The 13772-nt window shown below is 41.3% G+C and overlaps 1 protein-coding gene across 1 annotated transcript in view; it reads right to left on the bottom strand.

Annotated features, from left to right (window-relative positions):
* LOC122815534 (tetraspanin-33-like) overlaps positions 1-12354 on the bottom strand; it is a 429437-nt gene extending 417083 nt beyond the window's left edge. Inside the window, exon 1 of the mRNA XM_044088100.1 lies at positions 12113-12354. Coding sequence (XP_043944035.1) covers positions 12113-12208 — 96 coding nt within the window. The 5' untranslated portion in view covers positions 12209-12354. The remainder of the gene's footprint in view (positions 1-12112) is intronic.
* Between the last annotated feature and the right edge of the window lie 1418 nt (positions 12355-13772).

Here is a 13772-nt window from a genome sequence, read left to right as displayed (position 1 = left end):
TTGGTTTCAGGATTTTGATGTCTCTGTCAACTCAGTAGTGGTCTAATATGTCCCAGTCATGGAGGTGATACTATGTTATGCATAGTCAGATCCTTCTGTGATGTGTAGAACCAACATCCCTCATTGTTAACGGTGGCTGCATGAACAGCTGCTAAGATATGTTGCCTGCTAAGACAGATACTAAAACTAAGAAATCTTGGCGTACAAACTATAAGCATAATTTCTGTCATTTTCCTACAGAGTGCACAATTTCATCTGCTTGTATCTCTGAATCTACTCTGCACTGCTAGCGGCCAGTCATCATGCAATATTGCACTGTTTGTCTATGAGTCCCAGCCTATGCCTTTTCTGCTACCTCTGGTGGCATAAATACCTTAACCGTCCATGGTTTTGCAGATCATCACTAATTTTGTTTCTTATTTTTGCCCTGTCCTTCATGCATTTTTTGATATTTTTGGTAAATCGCTAAGTATTAAAGTCAGTTAATGCTAGACATTAGAAGTTCTGCTCCCTGTAGTAAGCCTGTTTGTAGATAGGTCTTACATTGAAGTCAGTCACACTGAAAGCAGGTCTTCCCGAATAAGGGCAGACTTACACCGAGAACAACTCTTTTGGAATCTGACTCAAGAAGTTGAGAGTTAAGGTGGCAGGGTCTATTACACTTATAAAGTCGTACCTTTCCTTTTTCGGATCTTTGTATTATTGTAAATTGAGGCTTACAGACATATGCACACTTGCTTTGTTAATTTTATTACATTTACATGTATTTACAAATTTCTTTCTTGTTTTTTTTTTGCAGCTAGTTAAAAACAATGTAAAAGTAGTCCATTCTACATGGTTTTATTTAGATTTGTTGTTTTTCCTCTTCAGACCTCTACTGGAAAAGTATAGTTTTGTACACTTACCATAAATGTAGATGCTCGAGTGTATTCACTGTTGCAGTCCTTACAAAATGGGTTATTCGGCTCCCGTTAGCCCACAGTCAGCCAGAATACCAAAGTCCTTGGTATATGACGTCTGCTGCCTTCAGTTTAGGCCTGACGTCAGGACGTCAGGTTCAAAAGAAGGCAGCCAACACCATTTCCTCAGTTTTTCTTGCCTTAACTGTCAGGAGCCCCCAAAAAGGTTAGACCAGGAAAAGAAAATCCAGTCTGTGCCCTAGGAAAAAAAGGGGGGATGGAAGGGGGGGAACCAGGACTGCAACAGTGAATACACTCGAACGTCTACATTTATTCTAAGTGTACACAACTGTACTATGTTCATCGTGTTTCACTGTTGCAGTCCTTACAAAATGGGTTGATTCCCAAAGCCAAGGAAAAAAACAAAAGGGAGGAGGAACACCCACTGTTTAAGGGTTGGTGAGGATGCCCTGCAACACTGCAGTAGCAAAACCAGCCCAGGACTTAGAAAACAAGGGTAAATTGTAATGTTTAGTGAAAGTGTGGACAGAAGTCCATGTAGCTGCTTCCAGTATGTCCCTAGTAGGTACACCTCTTAAGAAAGCTGCTGAGGTAGAGGCTGCTCTAGTAGAATGGGTCCTAATACTCTGAGGAAGAACCTTGCCACGTTGTAAGTAACAAAAGTGAATACAATGTGCAATCCACTTAGAAAAGGTCTGTTTTGAAATAGCTTTGTCCTGAGCTCCAGGAGCAAAACTGACCAACAACTGATCCAGCTTTCGAAAAGATTTAGTCCTATCCAGGTAAAATCTAAGCTGTCTATGCACATCCAGGGAATGCAGTAACCTTTCCCCTTTATTCTGAGGATTAGGAAAGAAGGTAGGCAGGTGGATAGACTGGTTAAGAAACAGGCTAGAAACCACCTTAGGCATAGAGGAGGGATTAGCTCGAAGAGAAACCCGATCCACATGGAAGATGATAAAAGGTTCTACTGCCATTAAGGCCTGCAGCTCAGAAACTCTTCTAGCAGAAGTAATAGCCAAGAGAAAGGCCGTTTTCCAGGAGAGAAACTTCAAATCTGCTGAGGCAGCTGGTTCAAAAGGAGGTTCTCAAGTACAAAATTAAGATCCCAAGCAGGAGTAGGTGCCCTTCTGGGAGGCTTTAAATTGCTAGCTCCCCTGAGGAACTGTTTCATCAAGGGATGAGAGAAAATGGGCTGCTCAAAGAAACAGTGAGCAGAAATAGCTGAAGCATGAATCTTGACAGAAGAAAAGGTAAGTCCACCATTATGCAAGCCTGCCAGATAGTGAAGAATAAGAGGAAGAGTAGGTTGAGAAGGGTCTTCCCCTCTAGTCTGCATCCAAATGGAGAATCTTTTCCACTTATCTGCATAAGATTTCCTAGTGCTAGGCCTCCTGGCCTCATGAAGGACCTCAACCACCTGTTGGGAAAGGTGTAAATTACGAGCCAAGCTGCCAAATGTAGAGTCTGAAGATGGGGATGCAGAATTATTTCCCCCTCCCAAACCAAGAGATCTGTTATCAGGGGAAGATGCCAAGGCTGAGACTGGGAGAGACTGTGAAATAGTGGATACCAATATTGCCTGGGCCAGTCTGGAGCTATGACGATGGCCATTGGTTTTCTGTCCCTTTTCTTTAACAGCATAACAGCACTCTGGGAAGAAGAGGCAGTGGAGGGAATGCATAGATCGAGAGCTGTGTCCAGGGGAAGGACAGTGTATCCACTTTCCAAGCTTTATTGTGATGATCCCTGGTGCAAAAGGTTGGAAGAAGGTGGTTGGTTGGAGATGAGAAGAGATCCACCTGGGGAGTGCCCCAACGCTGAATGATGGTGATAGAAGATGGTCTTGTTTGGTTGCCACTCATGAGGATCCAGGACCTGCCTGCTCAACTGGTCTGCCAAGGTGTTGAGCCTTCCTGGAAGAATCTGAGCTATCAGATGAATGTCCATGGAAGCTGCTATGGACCATAGTATCATGCTTTGTCTGCACAGGAGGTAAGAGTGTGTCCCTCCCTGTTTTTGATGTACCACATGATTGTGATGTTGTCTGTCCTGACCAGAATTGACCAGAAGAGTACCAGGAGAGAGATATTTGAAATCCTGCCGGACTATCAATTCCTTCAGATTTATGTGCAAATGAACCTGTTGAGAGTTCCAAGTCTCCTGAATGCATTTGCCCTCTAAATGAGCCCCCGAAGCATAGTCTGAGGCATCTGTGGTGAGAGTCTGGCTGGCAGGAGGTGGACAGAAAGGCAGGCCTTTGTTCTGTGCACAGGTCGTCGCCCACCAAAGGAACTCAATCTGCAGGCAGGGAATCAGAGGAAGTATCAAGTCTAAATCCTGAGTGTGTTGACACCAAAGGTTTTTGAGGTACCATTGCATTTTCCTCATATGCAGTCTGGCATATGGAATCATCAAAATACATGAAGCCATGAATCCCAGGGCTTGCAGGAATTACCTTGTAGAGAGCTGGGTCATGCTTGGCAATTTTTTGAAGTAATTCAAAAGATCCATTTGTTTCTTTTGAGGGAGGAATACCATCTAGACAGCTGTGTTCAGGCTCGCTCCCAGGAATACAGTCTCCCTGGTGGGTACCAATTTTGAATTCTTTTTATTGATGGTGTAGCCCAAAGAGGTGGGAAGTTTCTTTACAAAGTCCAAATCCTTTAGAAGTTGCTCTGGAGAGTTTGCCTGAATAAGACAATCATCCAAGTAAGGGAAAATTTGAATGTTTCTTTCCCTGCAAAAAGCGATGACTGGAGCCAGGCATTTGGTAAAAACTCTGGGAGCAGTAGATAAGCCAAAGGGCAGTGCAGAGAATTGGAAGTGCCTGTTCCCCACCCTGAAGTGAAGGAACTGCCTGCAGCTTTCCCTTAATGGGATGTGCAGATAAGCATCTGAGATCCAAAGTCACCAGCCAGGAATCCTTGGCCAGCATTGGCAGCAACTGCTGAAGAGGGAGCATTTTGAATTTGGAAATAACCAGAAAAGTGTTTAGAATGGACAAATCCAGAATAGGTTGCCAGGTTCTCCCTTTTTGGGAACCAGGAAAAGCCTTGAGTAGAAACCCTGGCCTATCTGTAGTTCAGGAACTGGCTCTATTGCTCCCAGGTTTAGTAAAGAAAAAACTTGTTTTTCTGCTTCTGCCCTTTGATTTGGGGGGATATCTGGGTATCCTTGGTGGACAAGGAAGGTGTGAAAGGAGGACTTGAAGCCTTGGGATACTATTTTGAGCACCCATTTGTTGTCTGTGATGGTGAACCAGACGTTTGCAAACATGGCTAACCTTCCCCCCAAAGGAAACCCTGGGCCCACAGAGGCAGGCAGGGGAAGGCCAGAGTCATTGAGAATGCTTGCTTTGGGAAGTTTGCTGATAACTCCCAGATTTTGAAGAGGAAGCCTGCCAGTGCTTAGCCTTTTGAGGGGTGGAAGTCTGACACCTAAATGACCTGTAACCCCTAGACCTAGTGCAACTCTGTTTACTAGGGTCATGAAAAGTCCATTTCTTAGAAGGGCAATGTCTACTAAAACAAGGAGGCTGAACTTGCAGAAAGTCCTTAACAGTTTGCATAGATTTTGCCTTATTCTCCAACTTTTTCAACACTTCTTCTGCTTTGCTACCAAAAAGATTGTCCTTGTGCAAAGGCACATCCAGTAATTTAGATTTGACAGGTTCAGAAAGGGGCTGTTCCCTGAGCCAAGAACATCTTCTAATAACAGAACCAGTGGCTGCTGCCCTGCAAGAAGCCTCCAAAGTATCGAAACCACAACGTAAAGAATGTTTAGTGACAAGAGTGGCAGAATTCAGTAAATCATGCAAGTCCTTACTCTCCATCATGGAAGGAACACCAGTCATTTTAGACTTAATAACCTCCAAAGTATGCTGCTGATACTTAAGCATATGAAAAAGGCAATCAACAGATCTAATAGCAAGGGTGGAAGAGGTATAGAACTTTTTACCCCACCTATCCAAGGCCCTAGATTCCCTGTCAGAAGGAACAGGACTTTTAGCAGCCATGGCTTTAACACCTTTAGGGCCCTGAGAAATAATCTCTGAATCAGCAGTAGGATTCTTAAAAAGGAACTGATGAGAATCAGGAACCCTATAATACCGGTCAGGCTTTCTTGGAGCAGGAGGAACAGAATTAGGAGTCAAAGAATTCTCCATGAAAACATCAACAACTTCCAAAACTGGAGGGATAGCCAAAGGCTTATGCTGTGGCAAATCCAAGAATTCCCTAATCCGTTTCTAAGACTGAGGGTAGTCCTGACTTTCCCATTTGAAATTCTCCCTAAGAGTATTCAGAGCATCTCCAAAAGAAAAATCTTCTGGAGGGGAGGCGGAAGGGATGGAGTCTTCTGCATCAGAATCCTCAATACCAGAAAAAAGTGGAGAGTTTCCATTTTCATCAGCAGAGTTGCTGGAAACCTCAGAGTCTGAGGCAGAGAAAGTTTCTGGGGACAATTCCCTAATCCTTTTAGAAGGAGGTGGCTGAAAGCCCTTGATAAGGGTCAAGAGATCACTAGCCATTTTAACAATCTGAGCCTGAGGCATTTGAGGGGAGGCCGATGTCTGCTTAGGAGTAGATTTTCGGCTGGATGGCCTGCTAGAAAGCCGGAGGGACTCAGGAGGCCTAGCCACCACAGAAGTCTGAATGAAGGTCGTCGGTCTGGATTTGGTCTCCAGGCAGAGAAAAGAGGCCTCAGAAGCTGGCACCTGCTTAGCGGCTTCGGTTCCATCAGAGGCGGTGACTGGCAGAAGCTCAGAAGACGAAGTGGAAGTCCGCGGTATGGAGGACTCAGAAAAGGTCTCCGGAGATGCCTGCTTTTGAACACTCGTGGACTGCAGGGGCAAAGAAAGCACCTCACTGACTACCACTGGGCCAACAACCAACTTAACAGGGATGTCGTTGGCTAATTTGACCCTAAGCCTGTCACAGTCCTTGTCCTAGCGCTTCTTAGGAACATCTGAAGTCGGGAGACCAGAAGACGCCATACCGACGAACTTAGGCCAAACTCCAAAATGCTTGAACAAGATCCTAGCTCTATGGCATATGGTACGCAGGTTGAAAGAAGCACAGAGAACACAATTAGGGATGTCATGCTCAAGGCCCAAACAAGTAATACAACAGGAGTGAAAATCATGGTGCAAAATCTGTTTTCCACAGACAAGACAGTTAACTGTCTCTGACATTCTTTAAAGCAAGAAAAGAGGGTCCCCAATGGGGTACTTGTCTGAGCATGTCTTCAACTAAGCAGTCGGAATACAAAAAGAAGGTACTCGGCCAACAGGCACTCATGCAAAATGCTTCTGCTTCAGGCTCCGTGGCAAGAAAGACTGAAGAAATGGTGTTGGCTGCCTTCTTTTGTACGTGACGTCCTGATGTCAGGCCTAAACCGAAAGCAGCCGACGTCATATACCAAGGACTTTGGTATTCTGGCCTCTGTGGGCTACCGGGAGCTGGATAACCCATTTTGTAAGGACTGCAACAGTGAAACACGATGAACATCAGGCTCTACTCAGATTATCTTGGCTAACAAACACAAATAAAATAATAAACAAATAAATAAATGAATGGATATAATACCTGTATTTCTTACGGGCAGAGCATAACTCTTCTTGTCATTCTTATTGCCATAAAAATGTGGCTTTTTGTGAAGTAATAAAGGAAAAAATTGTGACTTTATCATTTTATTATCATTTTATGCACAATGCTCTTTTATGTTTGGACACAGATGCTCCCATTTAAAATTGTAACAATGACAGGCACAATCATTCAAGTCTGATTAGAGTTTGATGGTTACACTTTCTATAGAATGCTTACAGAAATTAGATGCACTTGGAGAAAGAGAGATTAGTGTACAAAACAGAGAAAAAAACACAGGAAGAGCAAAGAAGAAGAATGTGGAAGATTTTCTAATGACCATGATAATCATAGGATTTGAAGAAGAATTCCAGGGTCATACATCTTTTATCTGAGCATTCTTGTTACTGTTTATAATGCAGATTGTTTGTTCCTGGGCATGACATTCATCTCTTGGTATTTATGCACTGCTGACTGCCAGTGCCTAAATCAGTAACACAAAATAAAAGTTTGATAATAAGCAAAGGTTTTTATTATGAAAACAAAAGTTATTATTTATTTATTGCTTTTGTTAACTGGGAAAGTCTGACTGGGTGGAAAACCCCTTTTCAGTGAAGGTTGGGGGGAGAAAAGCTCCACAAAATACAGAGAAAAGTTACTTTAGTATGCTCTCCCAAAAGATCAGACAGAAATATCATCTTGTCATAATGCAGTTCAAGTGGACTTTAGCAAAAAAAAAAAAAAAATATATATATATATATATAGAGAGAGAGAGAGAGAGAGAATACAAATCCAATTGAAAATGTATCATCTAGTAGTGTCAATTTAAGACAGAACAATAGCTGATCATATTTTTGCATAAAGAGGTATGATGTTTATTTTATTTTTATTCATTTTTGTGATTTTGTTTGCCTGTTTCTCATAAAACTCAATAATAAATAAGTGGAATTAAGAGATAAAATAGATGTCACTAGTGCTGTCAACAAATATCACAACTGTTATGCTTTGTGTTTGTATGTATCTATAATTAATTAAAGTACCTGGTTCAAAAGTTTGCTTCAATCCATGTAACTGAGGTCCCCAGAAAATGAATTAAGAGGCAAACATAAAGCTTGCTTCCTACCATTTAATTGTATGTAACCTGCAATGCCAGTGTTTCATGCATTTGTCTGATGAGATTTGCAATATATTGTCCATGTTCAAAAGACTCATGCTTGTTTTACTACAACACTCCAAAAATATACTGAATTAAAGAAAAAAAATAAATCATTACTACAAACTGATGTTCAGCACTGAAAACTTGAGTAACTGACCTGTATAAAATCCTGAACTAGTACAGTTTAATAGGTTCATAAGTTAATAGGAGGTTACTAGGCTAGCAGCCTTATTCATGTTAATCCTGGGTTTCCCCAATTGTTCTTGGTTAAATGGATGTACTTTACAGATCAGCATTGACTACCTCTGTCGATGAGAGACATGGGTGCCAGCCCCAGGGTGAATTTGCAGTCACCCATCCATTTGTCCAGGTTGCCCTTGAATAGGGTCATTTAGGAGCCCTGCTTCACATGAACTGGAACTTTATTCTAGAGCAGCAGCAATCTCTGAGAGACATACATGTCTCTTCAACATGGTCTGTTAATGTCACTGGCAAGGCTGAGATCCCTAGAGTGAGTAACTCTAGTGCCATTTCATTTGTAGATATGCAGCATTTCCATCACATTGGGGTCAGAGACTGTCCTGCAGGCCAGGCATAGGTCAACTCTCAGTAGTCTATATGATACAGAATACACTGACAGGGCTTTCAGTCTATCCATGTAGGTCATGGTTTGGAGGCCCTGTATCTTCTTAGTGAGAAACCCCGGTGGTGTCTCCAGTTGTTGCAAGTGTCTGTTGAGATATGTGCAGAAGTGAGCAGTGTAGTCTATTAATGGTCTGATTAGGGTCAAATAAAGTGGAGTTATAACATCCTTAGACCTGGATGTGATGCCTTTACTTATGAGACGTGCAATGTAGAAGGCTTTCTTTACCACCATGGAAACCTGCTGGTCAAAGTTCAGATTGCTGTTGACCTGTGTTCCCAGATCTTGCACCACTGTGTTTGAACTTAGAGGGTTTTCTTCAATAATTAGTTGGGAATTCCACTTTTCCAAATGGGATAATAGTGCATTTTTTTGCATTTAGTTTTAGACATTGACTTTGGCAGCAGTCATTTGTTTGTTTTAGCCCCTCCTGTAATATGTTAACATCATTGGGGACTCAATGATTGTGCCTAGTTTACAATCATCAGTGAACTTAATAGGCCAAAGGCTGTCTACTTTATCCTGAACTTCCAATAAATAGATTCCAAAGAGTAAAGGGCCCAGCACAGATCCTTGTGGTATGCCACTGATGACGGGTCTACTGGCAGAGGTGGAGTCACCAACTTTGACCATATGTGTTCTGTTGATGAACCAGGTAGCTACCCATCTAGTGATGTAAGGGTTAACAGCTAGCTGGGAGAGTTTTTCAATGGTCCCTGAGTGGGGAATTGCATCAAAGGCTTTGGATAGGTCCAGATAGGTGGTATGCACTGTCTTACCTTCATTTGGAGCTTTGTTGACTTTCTCAAAGAAGTCTACCAGATTCAATAAGCACAATCTACCCTTAATGAAGCCAAACTGGGTTGGGTCTAGAGTCTGAAGGTTGCCTATCTCCTTGTGATAACGTCAAAGATTACTCTTTCCATGGCCTTGAGCTGAGGCTGGTTAAACTTATGGGTCTATAGTTTCCAGGGTTGGTTGATGCCTTTGTGCAAGGGTATTACTGTTGCTGTTCTCCATTCTGCTGGTACAGCGCCAGTTCTCAGGCTATGGTTAAAGAGAATGGTAAGTGGGTCAGCTAGGTCCTGTTTTAGATTGATTAGTAAGCTACCTGGGATGTTATCTGGTTACATTGAGGCCGTGTTTTTGACCTTGGAGAGTGCAGATATGACTTGATCTCTAGAGATACTAGGTACAGAATTGGTGTCAGGTGTGCTTTGGGGCATGGCTGGTGGGGATAGGGGGGTGAAGTTGGTACCAAATCTGTCAGTTAGCAGGTTGGCAATTTGCACTGGTATAGTGTGAGTGGTACAATCTACTACCAATTTAGCACATAGCTGAGCACTCCTTTTAGATTTTGGACATAGTTAAAGAACGCTTTATGATTGTCCTTGGCTAGGGATGCTATTTTAACTTCATAATTAGCTTTAGAGGACTTTACAAGACTTCTGATTTGCTTATTCAATCTGTGGAGGGAATTCTTCATCTGCAGAGGCAGTTGCCTCTTGTTCTTGGACATCAGTTTCTTTCTTTTGTTACATAATCTGTTTATACTGATGTCCACCAAGGTGTCCTGTTTTTTTTAGGAGGGCCTGGTTTTAGTCTGGTCAGGTACAGCTGAGTCTTACATGCAATACATTATTAAATGCTCATTAAACTTGATTTGCAACCACATATAAGCAAAAGGTGTGTTCTGTTTCTTTTCCTACTCATCATAATTTTAAGTTGTGTTTGTTTGAAGTACCCTCCTAGAGAAAAGTTATGTATAAATTAGCATGTGGATCCTTACCTCCAGCTTTGAAAAGGAGAGAAAAATAGATAAAGCACAGCAATGAAATGCATTCACACAGTATCTTGTGGACATAATAATATAATACTTTTCCCAGCTAAAGAGCTTGGTTTTGAAACAAAAATCACAGCAATCTTTCTCACCCTGTGCCTTGCAGAAGCCTTGCATGCATTCTAGTTTATATATTCCCTGCTGTAAGACAACCATGATGCAGTCATTTATTTTCTTTCTTTAGTAAACAGGAAGAGTGATTCACATACATAAAAGCCATCTTACAAAAATCCAGGTCCACTGGACACATATAATTTTACTTTAGCAGATGTTACTCAATGCATAGGTTACCATTATATCAACTACTACTTTCTTTGCTGGCAATCTGCACTAAGTTACCTAGTTTTGGGGGGTATGGGCTAGCTTGGGAATGGGGCTACAGACTGCTGTACTTCTGTAAAACAGAGGTCTGCTTACTCCCAGGAAGAGACTGAGTGGCAATGGCTGCATTATGAGGAGTACGTAATGTAGCCCGAATCTCTGAAGCACTAAATGCAGAAGCTCTCAACATCTTTTTATGGGAGTCCCACTCAAAAGAAATGCATTACTTAGGACAATCCCTACATGCAGCAAAATACAATGTTTTATCTTTTAGGCTACATTTATCACAGCATCAGCTCTTGTTCCTACACAAGGTTAGTATGCACAAAAGGATGGAGAGATAACAGACTGTAACAACACTCCAATATGATGGACAACTCAAGGAGACGCTGTAGCAGTTTACAAGCATGAACTACCACTTGCAGTGTTGCATGTTTTCCTAGCATGTTAGAAAATGTTACAGGTGCATTTGATTTTCTGACAGTAGTCAGCACATATTAGAACATGTGAAGGCAGTGACAGCGTTGCTATCCCAGGATAACATATAACATACCTACAAACACAATTAAAAAAGCCATTATGTCACCAAAACTCATCTTCCCATCTCCAGAGTGCCTTTCTGTTGATAAGAAATCTCCCATTATTAAGAAAACATATACTTCTTTAAAGCTAATTTTACGTGGGATAATAACATTATTGTTGGAAGACAGACTACTGAGGCTATAACATTCGTCTTGTTTCATAATGCAGTTCCTGTCTCTTTAAGAAATGAAGTTCATCTCTAGCAGTGAGCCACAACTGTGCTTTGGGCTTAAGGATAAATGATACTTCTTCTTTCGGCTTTTCCCGGTTAGAGGTCACCACAGCGGATCACCTGTCCGCTCATGATTGGCAGTGGAGTTTTTACGGTGTCGAGTTGCCAGCCCGGCACCCAACCTTCCACAGAAGGCACACGCACGCACTTACACCTAGGGCCAATTTTAGAGCGTCCAATCTACCTACAGCATGTCTTTGGGATATGGGAGGAAACCAGAGCACCTGGAGGAAACCCACACGACCACAGGGAGGACATGCATACTCTGCACAGAAGGCACCCCAGCCGAGAATCGAACTGGAGACCCTCTTGCTATGAGGCGGCAACGCTAACTGCTGCACCATCGTGGCCGCCCCTTAAGGATAAATGATACTCTCAGTTTAAAAACAAAAGATTACATTAGCGAGTTAATCAGAAAATCCATCCAAACTAATAACAGGGCTAGTAAACATGGAACTGAATGTAACCCAGAATTTATAATAACATTTTTTAATGTATATACTTGCCTTCCAAATACAATTCCTCTTAAAACTTAACACACTAAAACAGCCTATTTGGAATACTGGTATCAAAACCTAACTATATTAAAAAAAAGCCATGGATACTCTGACAAAGAAATTAAACTAACAGTGCTTTTCTGCATTTCACAGATGTGGTAATAATGGCTTCACTTCCTTAAATATGCATGCTGAAATCTACTTTCAGGCAGTATAGAAATGCCTGGTTATTCTAGAAATTTCTTTACTAATGCAACTAGTATACGTCTTCATACCTAAACAACAGAATGTTACCACAAAATCACTTATTTAGGAGTTATTATTTTTCATACTTGCCCAAAACAAGAAGCTGAAGACAAACAGAAAATATTTAACCAGGGGATTAATAAACGAGAAGTCCTCCACTCGGTTCAGCTGTGCACTTGTGTCCATAGTTGTGACATGCGGTACGTAACTGGAACTTGTTAAATTAACAGTGACAGTCCTTTCACATAATGTTTTCACTGCAAGGAAGATCAGCAAAATTATCAGTAAAGCTGTTTGCAAAACATTATGTCTGACTGCTATGGCAAAAAGCAGTTAAGTTACAAGAGCCCAGCACATGTACATGATCAAATTACACAGAAATACTTGTGCGCTCAGGCATTCATCTGTGGCAGCTGAGTGAAAGAAGCTGCTTTGATGAACAGATTAATGACAGAACACTAGCCAGCTAAAAAAATGCAAGCAGGGTAAACAAAATAAAAAAGCAAACAGCAATTCATATTTGCTAATATCGGAGGTAGGGGTGACTGTACTATGCTCATAGTATTTATTTTATTGCATGAGCAGATTTCTTGGAAATTACCATATCAACTAATTTTTATACAATGTAAATGAGATGCCTACAGTTGGCAATACAATATATGCAAACTAATTAGCAGCAACAGGTAACATCATAGACTTACTATGGAATCGAGACCACTGGTATACCTCTCAACCTCTTAGCACAAGAAATCTGGACAAATCCCCAAAGAATGGGAAACAAACACCCGAAAATAGGGACACATTTTAAATATTGTTCTCTGTACACTTAGAAACTTGTTAGAATAACAGGCATTGCATAGCATGCATTTTCTGAAGGATGTGAAGTCTGAAACTCAAGTGTCTGCTATTATTTAATGATTTCACTCCTCAATGACTTTCCCCAAAAACACAAAATTTATGCGAAACATCTGGAAATTCTGCAAAAATCTGGACAGTTGAAAGGTATGACCACTGGGTTAATAATGCTCACCATAGCAGACTTAGATTAAGGTAATTTACAACAAATTGCTCATAGACAAAGTTTGGTGACATGTTTAATATAAAGCTACATGGAATGGATAAGCAAAATCTCTAAAAGAAATGGAACAGAAAAATGTAAAAATATTATAAATGTATCTCCATCTGAAGTGTATCCCAGTAAATCTTTAATCTTTTTCTAATATTGCTCTTAGCTACTAAATTATGCATTTCAAGGCTCAACATTTTGACCTCTCATAACATCCTAATCCAAACTAACGTGGAAGCACAATTAAAGTGGTAGGCCAGGATCCTTTAGAAAGGTTGTTTGGAATAGTATGCAAGTGTGTGTGTGTGTGTGTGTGTGTGTGTGTGTGTGTGTGTGTGTGTGTGTGTGTGTGTGTGTGTTGTTGTACCTTTAAAAAGCGTTTCAAGGACAGCACGTGCATATAAATAGCAAAGAACGTGCTAGCTACAGTGCCAATTTGAGAGTGCAGCCAGAGAGTGAGCATCTATGAGTGTGATAGCTAGTTTGTTTATATGTTTATCTACGTTAAAGTTATTAAGCCTCAATCCTGATGTGTTTGTACATAATAAAGCTGCTTGAACAGAACTCACAGATGTTTGCCTGTTTTATCCTGACCAGAAGAGTGACATGGAGTCAGAACTGGGATTCCAGACTGCTTTTCAGACCTACGAGGTGCAGAGTTAACAGTGAATGTAAACTAAGTGA

Source organism: Protopterus annectens, chromosome 11.part0, assembly GCF_019279795.1.
Source record: "Protopterus annectens isolate FY-2018-M chromosome 11.part0, PAN1.0, whole genome shotgun sequence".
NCBI lineage: Eukaryota > Metazoa > Chordata > Ceratodontiformes > Protopteridae > Protopterus > Protopterus annectens.
Note: the sequence above shows the minus strand (reverse complement) of the source record. Positions and strands in the feature narration are given on the sequence as shown.